General features: G+C 40.1%; 2 protein-coding genes across 2 annotated transcripts in view; one reads left to right on the forward strand and one right to left on the reverse strand.

Annotated features, from left to right (window-relative positions):
* Nucleotides 1–286: 286 nt before the first annotated feature.
* On the forward strand, nucleotides 287–16,815 carry NDUFAF1 (NADH:ubiquinone oxidoreductase complex assembly factor 1). The gene is made up of 5 exons (XM_005903965.3): nucleotides 287–430; nucleotides 4,567–5,219; nucleotides 8,370–8,555; nucleotides 13,967–14,041; nucleotides 14,987–16,815. Exons 2-5 carry the CDS (start codon nucleotides 4,644–4,646, stop codon nucleotides 15,134–15,136), a joined length of 987 nt encoding a protein of 328 aa, XP_005904027.1. The 5' UTR covers nucleotides 287–430; nucleotides 4,567–4,643; the 3' UTR covers nucleotides 15,137–16,815.
* Nucleotides 16,816–17,229: 414 nt separating this feature from the next.
* NUSAP1 (nucleolar and spindle associated protein 1) overlaps nucleotides 17,230–21,014 on the reverse strand; it is a 30,394-nt gene continuing 26,609 nt past the window's right edge. The window contains 2 exon segments of the mRNA XM_070378203.1: nucleotides 17,230–18,133; nucleotides 19,199–19,307. Coding sequence (XP_070234304.1) covers nucleotides 18,037–18,133; nucleotides 19,199–19,307 — 206 coding nt within the window. The 3' untranslated portion in view covers nucleotides 17,230–18,036.

Below are 21,014 nucleotides of genomic sequence, written 5' to 3' on the forward strand. Positions count from 1 at the left end.
TCTGCGTCCTATTTGAAAGATACGGGATGAAGTTTGCAGCCTGAAGGTGGGATGCCGGAAGGAGAGGCGAAAAGCTTCTCTAAATTCTCCCCACTTTCTCACACAAGGCAGAAAAAATCTGGCGGTTGGGGATCGGGATGGGGAAGCCTTTGGGAATCTAGCCGACCAAAAAAACCCCCTCAGTTTATAGAGGTCTGAGATTATTACTCTTTCCTCCCATCTGCACTCAACCGGAACTCTAGAGTCATCAGGCCTGGTTTTACTCCGGACTGGAAAAACAGATGGCCCCGCACAGGAAAAGTGGAGTACCCGGTCTGGAAAAGCGGGGAGTCGAGCGGAAGTCACGCTGAGGCGCCGACTGGGGAGGCAAGTGAGCGCCTGCTTGGAGTTGGCGTGTCGGGAGCTTGTGAGGGTGACACGGTCCTAGCAGGTGAGGGGTAAGGGGGCTGTGGCACGGTCACGATCGCTCCCTGACTAAACACTGGGACTCTGGGGTTAGTTTTGCCACTTACTAGTTGTATGACCTCGGGTGATTTAATTTTGGAACCTCCATTTGTTTGTCTTTGCAATCGGAATAATAATAGTACCTTTCTCATCGTTGTTGTGAAAATATCAATGCACTCAGAACGGTTTCTGGCATATCGTAAGCTTTGGGTATCAAACTTCACTAACACTGCTCTCTTTTAGCCGCTTAGGTTACATTGTCAGGAAAACTCAGCAACTTCGGCTGGAGATCATCCAGTTAATGATTTTGACTTTATGTTTATCGGTAATAGAATGAAACAACACACTTACAATTAAAGTTATATTATTAGAGAAGTAGTAACACTATTGATGGGTTGGAAAATAGTGAATAATATTACTTATAGTCCCATTGTCGTTAACACTACTCTAAGTCTTTTTCACCCCTAAATCTTTTTTGTCCATACATTTTAATACTTGTAATGTTAGTGTATATGCATTTTTTGTATATACTCCTCATTTGCCACTCACTAGTGTAACCTAAACATGGTATTCATGAGAATTCATGTTTAAGATTGTACAGATTCCATTTTAAAGGCTTATCATTTATTTCCCAAATTTCTGTATATGTAGAGGTTAAAAATCATTCAAAGAAGTCAGGGAAATTTAGATATTACCTGTGATTCCAGGACGTGAGATCAACTGTGGTTATTTCTCCTGGTTCCCTTGTATTTTTTGTCCATGTGAAAACATACCATTTACAAGATGTTCATTTATTTTAGCAGACATGTGAGGATCAGTTAATGTTCAAGCCATAGTCCAAGATTAAAGCCAGGCTATTTAGGTAGACAGATAAAAGCAAGATTCTAACAGTATGTAAGGGCTGTGAGATGTAAGCACAGGTTCTCAAGAGAATACGGAGGAAGAGCAATGTCAGTGCCCTCCATTCAGAAGCCACCAGGAACATGTTTATAGCTGAACAAGTTGGGCTTACTGTAGTGGAAGAGAATACATAAAGCCATGGGGCATCTCATGTAAAGGGTGTTAGAAGGGACTTATTGTTGGACTTAAGTTTCTGTTATATGATTTGAGGGAAAGTAGTCGAGAGATGGAAGTAATTCTATGATTAGGAAAGAAGCTTATGTATCTAGAGTGAGGCTAATGCTGTGACTGGTCAGGTATGGCAGTCAGTTGTATTAGCCAGGATAGTAGAATGTTTGGTCACTTTTGTCATTTTTGAGCGATGTGTTTTTTGTGCATCAGACATGATTGTAGTTAAGAGCTGAGGGTATTGCCCATGAAAGTGAGAAGTGAGACCAAGGAATTGGGTGCATTTTGAAGGGCCTTGTGTACCATTTTAGGAGTTTAAATTTCTGGACAGAATTGCTGAATAAGGGGAGTGCCATCATATTTAGAAAAATTCCCTTTGTTGCCAGTCAAAGGTTGGATTGGGAGAGGAGGAGGAGGTCAGAGTCAGAGAGATGAGTTAGGACTTTTACTAAATCCTAAAAGGCGTTCTCTGCACCAACAATCACCTGGGGACTTGTTAGAAATATAGAATATCAGGCCCCATCCTGTGCCCACTAAATCAGGATCTGCATTTTAACAAAATTCCCATAAAATTCAAGGCACTTTAAAGTTTGAGAAGCCTCTCCCCCCTTTTTTAAAAAAAATTTTTATCTATTTTTTGGATGTGGTGGGTCTTCGTTGCTGTGTGTGGGCTTTCTCTAGTTGTGGCGAGCCAGGGCTACTCTTTGTTGTGGTGTGTGGGCTTCTCATTGTGGTGTCTTCTCCTGTGGCAGAGTATGAGCTCTAGGCAAGAGGGCTTCAGTAGTTGCCTCATGTGGGCTCAGTAGTTGTGGTGTAGGGGCTTAACTGCCTTGCTGCATGTGGGATCTTCCTGGACCAGGTATCGAACTGGTGTGCTTTGCATTGCAAGGCGAGTTCTTAACCACTGGAACACCAGGGAAGCCCAAGAAGCCCTTTGTTAGGGGAATTTCAATAGTTCTGGGAAGAATCACTAAAACCCTGAACCAAGACACTAGTGGCGGTGTTGGTGGATAAATGCGGACATATTATTTGTTTGACAAATATTAGAAGCCTGCCGCATGTCTGGCACCATCCTGGGAGTTGAAAGTACTGCAGTGAAGATCTAGTCTGGCAGGGAGACTGAGAAGGGAACTGGCAATAAATGGTAGCGGGGGAAAGCTTAAGCCTAGTATGTAGTGAGACCACATCAAAAGGTCTTGGTGGAGTTGAGTAATTAAAGGTTCTTTGAGAAGGTAATGGATGTCTGAGCTGAGTCTCAAAGGATAAATTAGCCAGCAGAAATCAGTAGAGGGCATTTCTGGCCTAGGAGCAGCAATCTGCTAAGACACGATGACCAGACAGGGAGTGCTGGGTGGCAGTTTCTGGAACACAGGTGTTCTCTGTGATTAGCGCAGAGTAGGGTGTGATTAGAGGGAATATTGGAGAGATGAGCAGAGGCTAGATCTGGAGGAGTCTCACAGACCCTGTGGAGAAAGTTGAGTTTTATTCCGAAGACCATGAGAGCCTCTAAAGAGTGTTAGGCTGAGAAGATAAAAAATCAATTTGTGTTTTAGGCCCTCTGTAGATGCTGAGAGTAGTGGAGTAGATTGGAGGTAGGGGTGCACGTCTGGAATGCAGTGACTTAGGAGACATGCGGTCATGAGCCGCCTGATGTAGGGAGTGAGGGAGGAAGGGCAGTCTAGAAAGATGACCAGTCCTGTGTTGTAGATAGAGGGGTCTGGGTGCCATTTTGATGTAGACTCTTAAGCAACTGAGGCAGGTGAGCTGAGTTGTTGGATTTGGGGCATTTTTGAAGCTTCTAAAGTTCTCAGCATTCCATCCTGTTTCTCAGTACTGTATTCTTACTAGTGGGTGATTTTTTGTTTTTGTCTCTTCTCTCTGGTGAGAGAAAGATGACGAAATTAGCATTGCATATTTTATTTCATTTTCAGGGTAGCTGGAATAAGTAGGAGAGGGGATTGGTAGCCTTCCTATTTAGCTTTCCTGGTTCTTGCAGCACTGCCTGCCAGCAATCATTAAATGTTTTTGCAAGAGCAAAGTTGTTACTTCAGCAGAGACATAGAAGTTATATTACTAATGTTTTACATACAGAGAGCCAGCAGTGTCAAATGGGAACATTTAAGGCCAGGGTTCTAGTGCTTGCTTCCATACTGATTAGCATTGTAATCTTGGGCAGGTTACTTCACCTGTTGGTGTCTATTTCCTTCTGAAAGGAAATATCTACCTGACTGTCTTACAGGAGGCTTATGTGGATTAAATGAGATAATATTTGTCAGGGTGGTTTGGAAATATTAAGAACGGCATTTAAATGTAATGGTGGTATTGCTACTATGGTTTAGGTTCTATCTTTGAGGACCTCAAGTAGTGACTGATAGTCAAAACCTTGTTACTCAAAGTATGGGCCTTGGACCTAGTAGCTTATTAGACGTGAAGAATCTTGGGGATCTTGTCAGACTTAACTGGATCAGAGAACCCTATTATAGCCATCAATCCATGTGAGCAACAGAAGAATCCCTTAAGGTAGGTAGGGGAGGTGTTATCCCAGCCTTTCCCCCAAGGAAATGAAGGCCTCGGAAGATCAGCTTCTTTGAGGGTTTTTGCTTTGAGGGTAAACAGTTCTAGCTGTGCAGTCTTCTGACTCCACATGCAAACTGTAATCTGTTCTTTTTATAGAAGAAGTGCTAAAATGTCAGTTAGCCTCAATCTTGGAGTGAATTAGTTGAATATTTTATTTTAGGAACCAATTATTTATTTTAAAATGTAGCATAAAAATTTACTTTAAAGTTGACACTACCTTTTGAAGCACACTCTTGAATTATTTTGGGGATGATCATTAACTCCATGAAGGAGGTTGTGTTTCTGTTCATCTTGGCCTATTTTCACAAAGCAGTGGGATACATTATATACAGTGTAAACTTTTTTCTGCTCATAGTAAATATTTATAGAATTAGAAAATAACTTAATGAATTTCACAGTACAAGATCCATGTTGAATTTGAAATTATGATGTATTCATTGGTACACTAGTAACTCTTCACTGTATCTTTTATTACAGGTGGAATTGGGCTATTTGCTGAAGCTTCTTTCCTTGGTAGCCCTGGGAAAAATTTACGTTTTAATTTTTTTTTTATCATGGCTTTGGTTCATAAATTGTTGAATGGCACTTATATTCTCAGAAAATGCCCGAAGCCAAGAGTTGCCTCTTTTCCATTTTTGGGGACTCGCTTTGCAGACTATTGTTCCAGTAGTTTTCAGAAACCAGTGGCTGCTCCTGGCAAAGCCTCTTCTCAGAGGAAGACTAAAGGGAATTTGGAAGAACATCACCAGAGAGAAGTTGCTTTGGAAATAACTTCTCCTGAGGACAAGCCTGAAATTAGTTTTGATAAAGCAATTAAAGAAGAAATGAAGGACCATTTTAGGCGTTTGAAGGATGATATTGTGAAATATTGGATAGGGCCTGAAGGCCGCCCTCTGCATGAGGTCTTGATGGAACAAGCCAAGGTTGTCTGGCAATTCCGTAGCAAAGAAGATTTGGATAAGTGGACAGTAACTTCTGATAAAGTGATTGGTGGCAGAAGTGAAGTGTTCCTGAAAATGGGCAAGAATAACCAAAGTGCGCTGCTGTATGGAACTCTGAGCTCCGAGGCGCCCCAGGATGGGGAAAGTGGCCGAAGTGGGTACTGTGCTATGGTATCCAAGATTCCAAGGGTACGTGAAATTCAGGTGCTGCGGTTTTCTGGTGAACTGGGGTGGACTTCATTGTAGCACGAGCTGTAGCAGACAACTTTTATTTCTGTAAATGAAAATACCTGACGTCTCATCTTGTGTGTGGGGTTAAATAACTATTGGGCACAAGTGTAGTTTCATAAGCACGAGGGGAAAGTGGTTCCTGAAGAGAGGCTACATGTTTCTGGACATCATTATCAGCCAGGATGAGGCATACTTATGTTTGAGGAGCCCTGAGGAGGGTCGACATTTAAACGATAATCTAGGGAGGTTTGCATCTCCTTTGACATAGCCCACAGACCCTCTTATGGCTTGGTGTTCCTTAGAGTGGGAAGTAGGGCCAGCCTGTGGATTTTTTTTTCAAGAAAACTATTTCTGTGACAGTTTCTTAGTCTTTCCTTATTTTTCTTGAGGATTTGAGAAATACTGGTCAGGTATTTTGTAGAATGATCGTCAATTTGGGATTTTTTGATTTTTTTACCCCCTGGTTAGACTGAGGTTCTAGGTTTTAGGAAAAATAGCATAGAGTTAGAGAAGGCAGTGGCACCCCACTCCAGTACTCTTGCCTGGAGAATCCCATGGACAGAGGAGCCTGGTAGGTTGCAGTCCATGGGGTGGCTAAGAGTCGGACACGACTGAGCGACTTCACTTTCACTTTTCACTTTCATGCATTGGAGAAGGAAATGGCAACCCACTCCAGTGTTCTTGCCTGGAGAATCCCAGGGACGGAGGAGCCTGGTGGGCTGCCATCTATGGGGTTGCACAGAGTCGGACACGACTGAAGCGACTTAGCAGCAGCACAGAGTTGAAGTACACTTCCCATCATATCAGGGGTATATGCTAGCAACCTGACTCATCACTGATGTGTTAATGTTGGTCACCTGGTCAGGGTAGTGTTTGCTAGGTTACTCCATTGTTAAGTACTCACCCCCCCAGCCCCGCCTCTTTTCATATTCTGTTCTTTGGAAACAAGTCACTAAGTGTACCCTACATTCAAGGCATGGGGTAGAGTATGGGATTAAGTTCTATATCCTGGAAGGGGTAGTATTTTCATAAATTACTTGAGATTTCAGTTTTTCACAAAGGAAGGTTTTTTTCTTCTCCCACATTTATTTGTTTATTCAGTCATTTAGAATGGACTTACACTTTGGGTTATGATCCAATACCATGTTATTTATTTTGTTGTTCAGATTGTTCCAGCTTTGGCCACTGGGAGTTCTTTCAGATTATACCTGTCCCTTTGACTTGCCACCACCCTTTTGTTTTTTTGAGCACTTTTTGGCACTATAAGATACCATAGCTCATTTTGTATTTTTCTCTGTTCCAACCCTAGAATCAGCCATTTCTCAAAGAAGCCCTCATTTTTTTTTTTTTTTACTGGTATTAGAAACCAAGATCTGTATTGACAGTATATTTAGGACCTCTCGGTGGACACAGCTAGGAAATATATATTTTCATATCAACTTGTGGAAACACGTCTGTAATTATTTATATATACTAAGCTAAGTATGAGTTCATACTAATGCTTTGACTCTAATCCGGTACTACATGATTTACTCTAGCCTCCTCCCTGTTGTGTGTTGATAACTTCCGTCTGTAATGGTGTGAAACCTGTCTCCCACCATTTACCATACATTTACTTATTAATTCAACCCTACATGAAAAGCCATTTCAAAATTTATAACCCATAACCCTGTGAGAATCGTCTTCACCAACTAGCATACACTGCTTATGTATAGTATTCTTTGTCTTTAGCCTTCTGGTTTCCAGTCAGAACACCCTTTTCCAAAGCTGCTTAGGTCAGCTCCTTTGTCTCACCACCAGCCTATTGCTTTCTGTAAATTTGCTGATGAGCTGTTGTTTCAGGGCTGCTCTGGCCAGGCTCCCGTGCCTGGCAGTGGCCACAACCACTGGTTGTTTGCTTGGTTATGGTGCTTTAAGGAGAAAAGCAAATGGTGAGAATAGTATTGGGCCCCCTCTCAAGATAAATCATGAAAAAGAAAGGAAAGTGTTCTTTCAGCAGTAACAAAGTTGCATAGAAGATTTTATCAGGCCTTGAAAATCCACGGAATGGATTTGGTCAGTCCACAGTAGAAAATAATTCTGTGATAAGCTGTGGAATAATGAAAATAGTTGATAACATTGGTAAGTGTACCCTGCCAGTTTTCGTGCTAATTACTTTATATACATTATCCCTTTTATTCCCGACATCAATGTTAGTAAGGTATAGCCATCTCACTTTTATAGATGAGGAAACAGGCTTGGGGAGATTCTGTAGTTTGTCCAAAATTGTTTGGCTAGTAAGTAAGAGTTCATATCTGAGCATTGGTATTATTGAAATCAGATAAGCTCTGAAGTAACAAACACCTTTGGAAACTAATACTACATTCTGCTTTCAAAGAGAGACCATTTAGGTAGTTTTTAAGAACATAGATTTTGGAGTTAAACAGCACTGGACCTACCCGTTATGAGTTGAGTGCTCAGTTTATTCATCTATAAAATGGAGAATAATGATAGTTCCTATCTCATAGGGCTATTGTAAAGATCCAATTATGCATGCCAAGTGGTTAATGTATATTTTCAATGGATGGTAGCTGTTAAAATAATATTGGTTTTAAAAATTGAGGTCTAGAATTCCCTGGCAGTCCAGTGATTAGGACTCTGTGCTTCTACTGCAGCGGCACAGGTTCCGATCCCTAGTCAGTGAACTAAGATCCCTCATGCTACGTGGCCAAAAACAAAAACACAACTTGAGGTGTTTCATAGTTTTCTGATTTAAGGGAAGGCAGTTTCAGTAAAATGGCCCACTCAGAAGCCATTGCTCTCTAGACCCAGGGAAAGAAAATACATGCAGTGATTCATTTCTGTTCAGTGACACAAGTGTCTATCCCATGTAAACATTGTCCTGTGCAAATCATGCCTTGAACATTAACTTAGAAACATTTAACTAGGTCAGCATTTTATGCTAGAATAAGAATCATCAGATTTATCTGCCTTCATAAAGTGGTAGAAAGCAGAAAAAGGCAGAAAAATGGCTTGTTGATCCCTTTGATGCTGTAAAAGGTGATGGTGACTCACATTTTGCTAATAGTGGGAAATGAGGTGAAATTAACATTCTTTTCTGTACCTTAGGGCCCTTTTGAAATGAAGAGATCTTACGATTGGTCCCAGTTCAACACTCTGTATCTCCGTGTCCGTGGAGATGGTCGACCTTGGATGGTGAATATCAGGGAGGACACAGATATAATCCAGAAGAAGGATCAGATGTACAGTTACTTCATGTTCACCCGTGGGGGGCCCTACTGGCAGGAGGTCAAGGTAACAACAGCACAAGTCTTTTCTTGTATGAAAATGAGGTCTTTTGGTCATGGTTACATTGTAGTTTTCTTATTAATTCCTCTTGGACTATGGGAAGGGAAAGAAGGAAGAGGACCTAAAGGCAAGATTTACATAATTTATTTTTTTCTTTCATTAATATAAATGTTTGCTTACTAATCAGTAAATAGTTTTAAAAAATTATTTATTTTTGGTTGCGCTGAGTCTTCGTTGCTGTGTGGGCTTTCCCTAGCTGCACTGAGCAAGGACTACTTTTCATTGTAGTGCATGGGCTTCTCACTGTGGTGGCTTCTCTTGTTGCAGAACATATGCCTTAGAGTGTGCGGGTTCAGTACTTGTAGCTCTCGGGCTTAGTAGTTGTGACGCGTGGGCTTAGTTGTTCCACAGCATGTGGAATCTTCCCAGACCAGGGATCAAACCCGTGTCTCCTGTATTGGTAGATGATTCCTATCCACCATACCACCAGGGAAGTCCTCCAGTAAATACTTTTGGTAAGGGTGTGGCCAGGTCCATGCAGAGTCATAAGTGTATCTCCGCCCTGTGCACAGGTACTATAGGTGATTCTTTTTAAGTTCCTGCCATATCATCTCTTCCAGGCAACTGTACCTCGCTAGTGTCCCTAGTTGAGTAGAAAGGCTCCCTTAAGGGGAATAAATACTTCATACTTTATGTTATCAACATTTTTATTCTATTTATTTCATGGTACTGTAAGACAGTCATATTTTGTAGGGAGAAGAAACTTTTAGAAGGTAAAAAATGTTAACGCGAAGGAAAATAAATGGAGATTCAGGGAATGAGGACAAAACCAAGTGTGCATTCCTTTCTTCTGTCTATGAAGGTTTTTAATCTATAAATCCAGAAGAAAGTCTCCATTTTACTCATACTTAAACCTAACAGCCATCCTGGATTCCTTTCACCGCAACCCACATCCAGTCTGTTAACGACTTCTTTCACGTCTCCTTCCAAAATACGTCTATTTCTAGCTATCTCTTCCACTCTCACCCTAGTTCAGGCCTTGGAATTACTGCAAGAGCTTCTTTTGTCCTCTTACTTCCTAAAGTCCACTGTGCACATAACAGCCAGAGTGATCTTTCTAAAGCATAGTTCAGATTACATCGCTTGCGTGGTTAAAACCCTCCAGCGATCTCTCCTTGTTAGAATACAGTCCAAACTCTTCACCATGACCGTGGGGCCTATAGTAGCAGACCCTGTCTTCATCTTCAGTCTCTCCTCCTCCTCCTGCCCTCTTCCATACGCCCCCTTTTGTGTGTGTCAGACTCAGATTTACTTCTGTTAGAGCCTTTGTGTTGCATGCTATATCCTGTGGGCATGCTCTTCATGTGCTTTCTCTTATCATTCACTTCTCAGCTCCAAAGTCACCTCAGAGAGGCCTTTCCTGCCCTCTAGCTAGAGTTGCATCCTCTCACACAATAATAATATCCTGTTTTTTTCCCTTAGAGCTAACCATTAAGTACAATTATTGGTTCATTCAGTTGTCTGTTTATTGTCACGGTCTACTCTGCTCCTCTGGAACATAAATTCTGTAAATTCTGAGAGCAGGGACTTTGTATTGTTCACAGCTGTTTCCCTTGTACCTAGAGCAGTGCAGTGCCTAGCATATAATAGGCATTACTTACATATCTGAGCTTCCCACATGGCTCAGTGGTAAAGAAGCCACCTGCCAATGCAGGAGACTCAGGAGACGGGTTTGATCCTTGATCAAGGATCCTTGATCCTTGATCCTTGAGTAGCGAGGATCCCCTGGAGGAGGAAATGGCAATCCACTCCAGTATTCCTGCCTGGGAAAACCCATGGACAGAGGAGCCTGGTGGGCTACAGTCCATGGGATCACAAAGAGTCGGAGGCTGACTGAGCAACTGAGTATGCACACACACAGATAGGTATCTATACACTAATATAGATATATAACCAAAAATTACTACATATGTAACACTTGTATGCAAGTAATGCATATAACAAATTATTAAATAAAACAAGTATTTCATTAGAGAAAGTCTAGAAAATGCAGAAAAGGAAAATAATTTTGTGTTCCCATTACCCAGAAATAAAATACTATTTTTATTTTAGTATGTACCTTCAAACTTTTCTATTTACACTTTTTTTACTAAAATAATATTGTGCCAGTGCTATTTTATAACATATATTTTTCACTGAACTGAATTTTATGAACAATTTTCTGTTGAAATATATTTCTATATCAGTTTTAATATCTGCACAAATATAAATAGACACAATTTATTTAATCCATCCTCTATTGTTGTACATTTAGATTGTGTTCAGAGTTTTTCACTGTTACATCAAACTCTGAGGTAACATCCGGAGTTATTTATTAGATGTTTTCCTGGAAATAAAATACCTAGAAAAAAATGATACATACATTTTTAAGAGCTTTGATGCACATTGCCAAATTATTCTCTAGTATCATTACCATTTAATCATTAGCAATTACTTATTACTTTCTTTCCTGAAGTTACATGTTCTAATCTTTGGCTGAAATAATAGTTGTTTGCAACACCTTTCTTTAAATTATTAAGGAAAGTATTGGGGAAGAGATTTTTAAAAATTAAATGTTATTAATTGCTGTTTACTTCTTCATAAATAATTCTCCCTTAGTAAATGGAAGTGAGATGTGCAAATATTTACACTGATTATAGAAAGAAAACAGGGGAAAGTGATGGAAAAGTTATGCACGCTAGTGTCATTTGTAGAGAGAAAACAATTGTTTATCCTTTTTTTTTTAAGCAAATCGTACAGATTTAATGCTCCTTCTTAGCTGCATTTTTTTTCAGGCTAAAAAATTCCCTTAGTGTGGACAGTGATCTTGTCAAATTATGTGACAGAAAGACAAAAGGCTGGGGGGGTGGGTGACACATGCTCCTTGAATACATTTTGAATAATGAGGCAGCTGAAGTGCCAAACCAGGATGCAAAATGAGAAACTGGGGTGGGGATGGGAGTGTCCCTTCCAGGTTTGTTTAACAGAAATGAAGGGAACAGGTGAAATGAGGATGTGACTACACTTGAATTTGCTTTCTGAATTACATGGTCTTATGCAATGGTGGTTTATTAAATGAACTTTGAATTGAGTTTGTTTGCTTCCCTCATAGCTCAGTTGGTAAAGAATCCACCTGCAGTGCAGGAGACCCCAGTTTGATTCCTGGTCAGGAAGATCTGCTGGAGAAGGAATAGACTACCCACTCCAGTATTCTTGGGCTTCCCTTGTGGCTCAGCTGGTAAAGAAACCACCTGCAAGGTGGGAGACCTGGGTTTAATCCCTGGGTTGGGAAGATCCCCTGGAGAAGGGAAAAGCTATCCACTCCAGCATTCTGGCCTGGAGAATTCCATGGACTGTATAGTCCATGGGGTCACAAAAATTTGGACACGACTAAGCGACCTTCACTTTCACTTTATGTCAACAAGTGTTTTGGGTAATTAATAATCTGACATTTTGTTTTTTTAGTTCACTTTTTTTTAATTCAAAAGTCAAAATAATATAGATATATGTACAAGAATTCTCACTCCCATTCAGTTCCCTTCTACCCTTCCCTCCCACCCTCTATAGGTAACTGTGTTTATTAGTTTCTTGCATAGGTTTACAGTTTTTTTTAATAAGCAAATATATAGGCACATATACTTCATTTTTTTTTTTTTTTTTTTACTAAAAATAGTAGTATGCTTTATGCACCTTCTGTACAGGTTTATATTTTTAAAATTTAGATCCTGTAAAGATTCCATATCACTACATGTAATTATTCTTTGTTATTTTGTTTGGTATTTTCTGTATGTGGGTATCCAATAGTTGATTGAAATAGTCCTTTATTGATAGACACTTGGGTTGTTCCCAGTTGCTACAGTAAATTTATTAGTTTTTTTGGAGGCATTTCAATAATTTCTTTTTAGGGAAACTCTCTGGCAGTGCAGTGGTTAGGACTTGGCTTTCACTACCAGGGCTCGGGTTCAGTCCCTGGTCAGAGAGCTAAGATCCCACAAGCTGCACGGCATGGCCAAAAAAAAAATTTTGCTTTTTATAACACAAATGATATTTACACTGTAGATTTTGTCTATATCTTCCTTTTTACTAATAATATATTGTGGACATCTTCCCACAGCATCAGGTGTAGATCTGTTAATACTGCATTTTTGAAATCATATAACTAAATAGTATTTAGTTATATGATTGCACCATAATTTATTCAACTATTCCTCTATGTTTCCTTTTTTTCTCATTGTTATTAGAAAAAGCTGCATCTTTATGTGTTTGTCAGAGTTTATCTGTAATACAGATTTCTAAAAGTGAAATTGGCAGGTCAAATTATAGCATTTCAAATTTTGTTAGGTACTGCTGTTAGTTTCCTATTGCTGTGTTAAAAATACCACAGACTTCGCAGCTTCAAACAACATATTAGCTCACGTTCTGTAAGCCACAGATTAGACAGCCTATGGCCAGGTTCAGTGTTGAGGGCCTTCTAAGGCTGATATCACAAGGTGTCAGCTGGGCTGTATTCTTCTTGGAGGCTCTGGGGAAGAATCCACTTCCAAGCTCATTCTGATTGTTGGCCTGATTGAGTTCCTGTGGTTGTAATGATATCCTTGTCTCTTTACTGGTTGTCAGCCGGAAGCCACTCTCAGGTCCTGTAAGCAGCCCACACTCCTTGCCATTGAGCTCCTCTGTCTTCAAAGCCAGCAGTGGAGAATCTCCCTCACTTCCCCCTTTGAGTCCCTCTCATGCTTCTAACCTCCTTCACCAGGCATTTTTATGAGCTCAAGTGATTGCACACCTGCAGAGGATCATCTTCCCTATGTTAAGGTCAGCTGATTTGGGACCCGACTTCTGTGGCGTCCCTTCACAGCAGCGCTGAGATTGGTGTCTGAATACCTGGCAGAAGGTGTGTGCACCGAGAGGTGGAAATCTGGGGGTCATCTTGGAATCCTGCGCGCCACAACTGTCAGCTGTTCTCTAAGAGTTGGACTAATTTGCAGTCCTCCTAACAGTGTACAGATGTGCCTGTTTCTCCCATCTCCATTTTTCTGTTGGGTTGTTTGATCTTTTTCTTAGTTATCTGTAAAAGTTTTGTGTTTAGGATACTTTTTTTTTTTTTTTTTTGCCATCAGAAAGTTGTAATTGTACTCTTTTATTTTTTCCTTTGGGACTTCTGGCTTGCAAAGGTTTACAGTTGTTTTCTTGCAATTCTTAGATTATTTCATTAAATTTTTTTCCATCTGTGATCCAAGCAACTAAGCCACTTGTTGTAACTTCACATTAGATAATTTTAGAATTAAATTTAAAGCATTATTATTTTATCATTGCAGTTCTATACAAATGCCTCAGTTGCTTACATTTCAGCGTTGAAGCCAATGGTTTTTTTCTTTCAGATTCCTTTCTCCAAATTTTTCTTCTCTAACCAAGGAAGAATCCGGGATGCCCAGTACCAGCTTCTGCTCGACAAGGTAACGTTTTCCTGTATTTTCACTCAGGACTGTATTGCATGTGTGCTCAGTTGCGTCTGATTCTTTGGGACCCCACGGTCTGTAGCCCACCAGGCTCCTCTGTCCATGGGATTTCCCAGGCAAGAATGCTGGAGTGGGTTGCCATTACCTTCTCCAGGGGGTCTTCCCAACGCAGTGTTGAAACCTGAGTCTCTTGTGTCGCCTGCGTTGGCAGGTGAGTTCCTTACCACTAGCGCCACCTGGGAAGACCATATATATTCAGTTCAGTTCAGTTGCTCGGTCGTGTCTGACTCTTTGCGACCCTATGAACTGCAGCACGCCAGGCTTCCCTGTCCATCACCAATTCCTGGAGCTTGCTCAACCTCATGTCCATTGAGTTGGCGATGCCATCCAACCATCTCTGTCGTCCATCCTCAGCCGTCCCCTTCTCCTACCTTCAATCTTTCTCAGCATCAGGGAAAGACCGTTTATTACCTTTAGTGAAATAGAACTGTGAGGATTAGTTCAGTTCATTTTTGAGGGCTGGAAAATGAAAGATGAAAATTCCTATTTAAGTATACTCCTGTTATACCTGGACAGATGCTGACTCAGAACTGTCCTGTGAACCAAACCCCTTGCTTGGAGGAATTTGTGTGGTCATCTTTTCAGCATGCCTACATTTTACTTTAGCTTTAAAATAGAGTTCAGGGGAGCTTCAAGGAACCTCCATTAGACATCCATTTTTACTTATTAGTCTTAAGTGGCACTGTTTTAAAGAGAGAAGTAGAATGTGGAAAGAAAAGCAGTCATGTGCTTCTTATAATTTGCTACAGCAGTTGAGTACTATGGTATACATGTTAAGGGCTGATAGTATGTACACGAAGCTATAGTAATTACAGAATTTTAAAACTCCAGGGATAACATCAGCATACAAGATTTTGATCAATTTCTCTGTTTTAAATTTAGATTTCATCTATTGGATTCACCCTGGCTGATAAAGTGGATGGTCCATTCTTCTTGGAAATAGATTTTATTGGAGTATTTACAGATCCGGCCCACACAGAAGAATTTGCCTATGAGAATTCTCCAGAGCTTAATCCAAGACTTTTTAAATAGTGTTCATGTGGTATTTCTGTATTGCTGAGAGTAGTAGAATCCACAGTGACACAAAAATATTTTTTTTAATGGCGTCCCAACAGTGGCTTGTATGTCTTCCCTAAGACATAGCTAAATGCTGCTGTTGAGAGGAACCAGGATTTAAGCAATACCTTAACTTAAAGAATGCAAGTACTGATGCAGAGTTACTATGTAAACAACTGTTTTGGATTAGAATGATTCCTGTTAGGAACAGTTCCTATACTAATAGATGGTTCCCAAAACAGGGAGGCTCTGAAATGACTGCTGATGGCCTTCTACCATTCTGTTCTGTATATGTTTCTTCTGTTTTCTAATCTAGCTATCAGAGGAGACTGCTGTAGAAGACATTAAGATAAAGATGGTATAGAATTCACTGGGAAAAAAATACCTGTTTTATTCTGCCAGGGCTGCTGTAACAAATCACCATAGACTAGGTGGCTTAAACGAAACACATGTGTATTTCTCCCAGTTTTCTGGAGGCGGAGAAGTCCAGTATCAAGGTACCTGCCTACCTGGTGTCTGTTGAGTGCTTCCTGGCTTGTAGACAGCTGCCTTCTTACTGTATCCTTACATGGAGAGAACAGGTTCTAGTCTTTTCTCTTCATATAATAGCATTAATCCTATCATGAGGGCTCCACCCATATGACCTGATTACCTCCCAAAGGCCTCCAAGTGCACCTCCAAGTACCAAGTCACATTGGGAATTAGGATTTTCGACATATGAATTGGGAGGGAATGGTGGCCACAAACATGCAGTCCCTAACATCTACATTGCTGGTGCTCCAAAGATGCATGATCTTTGGCTGCTTCCCCAGTCATTTTAAGTATTAGAGATTGCGTGTGCCAGAAACAAAACCCTGATTAAGTTTAAACTGATCAATTCTTGTCCTGTTAGAGGAGATAGGAAACTGTATGATATAGCCAGAGTATCCTACAAGAGCCAAGTTTAAGATAAGAATACACAAGGCTGACAGCTTTTCCATCATGTTGGCCTAAAATATTTTCATGTAATTATTTGTCTTTATCAGCTTTATGGAGGTATAATTTACATGACAAAGTTCATCTAAGTGTATAAATTCAATGATTTTTGGGGGGGGCCATACTATGCAGCTTGCAGGATCATAGTTCCCCAATCAGGGGTTGAAGCTGGGGCCACAGCAGTGAAAGCACGATGTCTTCACCATTGGACCTCCAGAATTGTACAGTCTTTATGCAGCTAATTTTAGGAAATTTCAGCTTCCCTGGTGGCTCAGGTGGTAAAGAATCTGCCTGCAACGTAGGAGACATGGGTTCGATCCCTGGGTCAGGAAGATCTCTTGGAGATGGAAATGGCAACCTGTTCCAGTATTCTTGCCTGGGAAATCCCATGGACAGAAGAGCCTGGCAGGCTATACTCCATGGGGTCTCAAGAGTCAGACACGACTTAGTGACTAAAACACCTAAACTCTTCATTCCCATCTCAGCCCCATAATCACTGATCTACTTTCTGTGTAAGTTTGTGTCTGGCTTTTCATTTCACATAATGTCTTTGATGTTCATCCACGTTGCATTGTTTATCAGTATTTCATTTTTTAGTGCTTTTTAAAATCCATCCATTGATAGTTGGATTTTTCTCTACTTTTTGGCTACTGTGAATAAAAGTGCTATAAATATCTGCACATTTTGGTGTTGACATATGTTTTCATTTCTTAGGAGAATTTCTGGGTCATCTGATAGGTGTATATTTAAATTTTTAACGAAACTACAAAGCTGTTTTCCAAAATAGTTGTATCATTTTCCCTTCACAGTAGCAGGGTAGTTGACAGACATTTCTTGATTGATCTGGTCTCTGCTTCTTGATGGCAAAATCTGAGTTTATTGAGCACCCAGGAGTATGCATATTCTGTGCCATGTTCTCTGGGCTCATATGTGTATAAAAATAAGTTTAATAGAATCTGACAGGTGCTGTGAAAATACAGAAGAAAGGCATAATCATTTCTTCTAGGAGTAGGAGGTCAAGAAAGGATGCACAAAGAGTACAAGTCAACTCTTGTTAGTCTTGGCTGGTCAAGTAAATTTTGGAAACCAATTACATTTACAAAGAATGAATCTTACCACCGTGAGAAAAAATTTTATTCATGAAAATCTCAAGCCGTACAAAACACAGACACTCCACTCAGGTGCAACAAATATGAATATGATACTAAGCAACTCTAGTCTTTTCCATAAATGGAGTAAGATATCAGTTTGACAGAGCACAATAATCCTTAAAGCCGCAATCCCCAACTTTCAATATGGTCCTGTGTATTTCTAAATAAGCCAAGCTAGAATGAGCTATAGTTTTAAGAATACAGAGATACGTAATTGACAATTACATGAAGTACACAAGCTTAAATGAAACATTTCACATAGGTAAAATACTGCTGTCTTATCAACCCAAATGGCTTACAGTTTCAGTAAGATTACTAGATTCTCTAGAGGATGAAGAGGTGGCCTTTCACAGCTTACCCTATCCATAACTTGTTATTGTTCAATTTCTACTAAAGTATGTGTTATAATTGGCTACCATAAATGCTTTTACCTAGAAGAGGACTGAAGTTCTGTTACTAGAGCCAGCAGAGGGCACTTGACTTTAAAAATCTAGGTCAAGAATCTATGATGGGTCTTTTGTAGAAAACTGAGCTAGTTGTATAGGGGCTTAGGTAAAAAGTATTTCAGAAGAGTTTGTGAGTTTTAAAGGTAATGTATTTTCAGGGATATAGCATGTGAAGAAGCCACAGGCACTACATATAGTATATGAACAAAGTTAAGAGCAGAAAAAGGTCTTTTGACTAAGAGGACAGTACAAAAATATTTACAAAAAAGGGTTAAGAGGAAAGAAATATTTACAGGATATTAAATTATGAGCGTTCAGCTATAATGAGGCCCCTTCGAACTCCCAGGACCTTTTCTTTCTTTTCCTTTCGCTCCCGCTCATGTTTCTTTCGTTGCTCCTCCCTACAAAAGGACAGGTTATATGTTAGGCTCTGGTGAAACTCCAAACAGACCACTTTAAGGCACCTGTGGTTAGCATAATGTCCAAACTTAAAATGACATCCAGTGTAAAATGTACTTTTACAGGACACTGCACTCTGACCAGTGGTCTGTGCAATGGAAACCATACCTATAAGTCACTTATGTTAAAAGGCTAGACATATTTTTTTTCCTTATGTTAAAGTAGCATTCTAAAACTAAGCATGAAATTAGAACCAGAAGACACCTTGGAGAGTGAATCTAACCCCTGTAGATTTTTTTAGTTTGTTTTTAAGTGAGAAACCTCTATCTGTGGAAGTCAGAATTCAAGCTTAAAATCACATTGTCTAACGGAAGTGCTAGCTAGCATTGGAACCAGGATCTACTGACTTAAGCCAACTGTGATTTTTGAGGGAAGGAATTAAGAGGGGAAAAAAAGGCTCAGAATCATGTTAATGATTTTAATAGCAAATAATAAGGTCTTGGTGGTAGCTGTCCAGTCAAATGATAGGTAAATCTGTGTCAGGAGGGTATCTCATAGGGAATCGACCAAACCAGGACCAGCTGCAGCCCAGGACAGACTCTGACATTAACTTGGTTTTCATGCAGAAAGAAGCCTCTAAGGATCATACTGGGGTTTCCCCCTGTGCAGGGCCTTGAGGCCTAGTAAGCCTGGTTTCCCTGGGTGTGAGAATTTACATCTGTCTGCATACTTAGGTGCCCTGGGCACATGAGCGATATCTGGAGGGACATCCAGGTGCATTGTTTGGGTAGATAGGTCATGTAAGAGCAGTGCTCTGAATCCAGGTCTTCTGAATCACCCCTGCAGAGCTTCAAAACAATGCAGATGTGCGGGTGCCATCTCACACCTACTGAATAAGAACCCACTGTGATACCGCCTAGGCACATGTACTTTAAGTGCTGTGTATGATTCCACTTCTACCTTCTTTTTAAACTCCACTATTTCTGTGACTCTATCCCAAAGACTCTGCTTTTATACAGACTTTTTCAAATTAAAAGAATTATAGAACTGAATAGTTATGTTCTTACCTGGTCTGGAGACGAGGTTGTTTATAAGTTTTCTTGTGGAAGCTAACTCTGTTGACATGCTCATGTAGAGAATTGTTCTCTTTAGACTGTCCCCATGGTTTCAGTTTTCCTAGTTTAGATAGAGACAAACAGATTTAAGAAGATTCTTGTATTTATAATTTTAATTTTCTCTTATTTGTGGCTACCTGCTTGCTATCAACATTTATACTTTGTTTTTAGACATTTGCTAGTATAATTCTATTAATTTCAGTTTAATATTCCACAGTAGACATTACTTTCTTTTCCTCTAAAAACAAGTGTCTTCTACTTTAAAAAGATTTTTTTTTTTTGGCCACACTGCATGGCTTGTGGGATCCTAGGTTCCTCAACTAGGACTGAACTCAGGCCCACAGGGTAACCACTGGACCGCCAGGAATTCCCTCTTTGACTTTTTAATCCTTGGAAAGTGACACAAAAAATCTTAATACTAAAAAAAAAAAAACAACAAACAAACCCAAAAACCTCTTAATACTGAGTCCAATTACAAAGCACATTAAAGAAGCCATAACAACTAGGTAGTTTAATTGCAAGATTGCATAGGTATGTTTAATATTAAAGTAGTATTTCATCTTTGCAGTTTATTATGATTGTTACCTATTGATGTATATCTGGAACAGAGCAAGCAGGACTGTTTTGTTGGCTTTAGAATTGTGACCAAATTTCCAGATGTTTATGTATTACTTTACTGGCATGGTTTGACCTGTTTCTGAGTACTAGTGACTGTCATTTGCAGTGTTTCCCATTTTATAAAAAGGACTTTCACACTTGCTGCATCATTTGACCCTCTCAGTAACCACCGAAGTAGTACTTGTTTATTTTCCCTTTCATAAAGGAATTAAAGGAATTAAGTGACTTGTCTAGGATCTAAAATAACAAGCACAGGTGAAGCTCTAAACCAGGTTTCCTACCATCAGTAGAAGTTAGGGTGATCAGTCACTCCCATGACAAATACTTTTGGAGAACCCGGTGTGTTCAAGGGACTCTTCTAGGTGCTAGGGACAGAGCAGTGAACCAAGAAGTCAACAATTCTTGCTGTCTTCCAATGGGAGAGGCAGATAATTGTCAAGTAAGGTAACATCAGGCAGTGCTATGAAGAAATATAAGACTAAGTAAGGAATGGAACTATGAGCCGTGCAATGTAGGGCCACCCATATGGACGGGTCATGTTGGAGAGTTCTGACAAAACCTGGTCCACTGGAGAGGGGAATGGCAAACCACTTCAGTATTCCTGCCTTGAAAACCCCATGAACAGTATGAAAAGGCAAAAAGATAGAACATTGAAAGATGAACCCCCCAGGTAGGTAGGTGCCCAGTAGGCTACTGGAGAAGAGTGGAGAAATAACTCCAGAAAGAATGAAGAGATGGAGCCAAAGTGAAAACACCACCCAGTTGTGGATGTGACTGGTGATGGAAGTAAAGTCCAATGCTGTGAAGAGCAATATTGCATAGGAACCTGGAATGTTAGGTCCCTGAATCAAGGTAAATTAGAAGTGGTCAAACAGGAGATGGCAAGAGTGAACATCAACATTTTAGGATTCAGTGAACTAAAATGGACGGAAATGGAAGAATTTAATTCAGATGACCATTATATCTACTACTGTGGGCAAAATGCCTTAGAAGAAATGGAGTAGCCCTCATACTCAACAAATGAGTCTGAAATGCAGTACTTAGTGCAATCTCAAAATTCTAAGGCAAGCCATTCAATATCACAGTAATCCAAGTCTATGCCCCAACCAGTTATGCTGAAGAAGCTGAAATTGAAGGGTTCTATGAAGAC

The sequence above is a fragment of the Bos mutus genome, chromosome 10 (genome assembly GCF_027580195.1).
Source record: "Bos mutus isolate GX-2022 chromosome 10, NWIPB_WYAK_1.1, whole genome shotgun sequence".
Classification (NCBI taxonomy): Eukaryota; Metazoa; Chordata; class Mammalia; order Artiodactyla; family Bovidae; genus Bos; species Bos mutus.

Coding starts and splice junctions, on each gene's coding strand:
- NDUFAF1 (XM_005903965.3), top strand. CDS start 4,644: ATGGCTTTGGTTCATAAATTGTTGAATGGCACTTATATTCTCAGAAAA. Junction 5,220..8,369: donor TGGTATCCAAGATTCCAAGG/GTACGTGAAATT, acceptor TCTGTACCTTAG/GGCCCTTTTGAAATGAAGAG. Junction 14,042..14,986: donor ACCAGCTTCTGCTCGACAAG/GTAACGTTTTCC, acceptor TTTTAAATTTAG/ATTTCATCTATTGGATTCAC.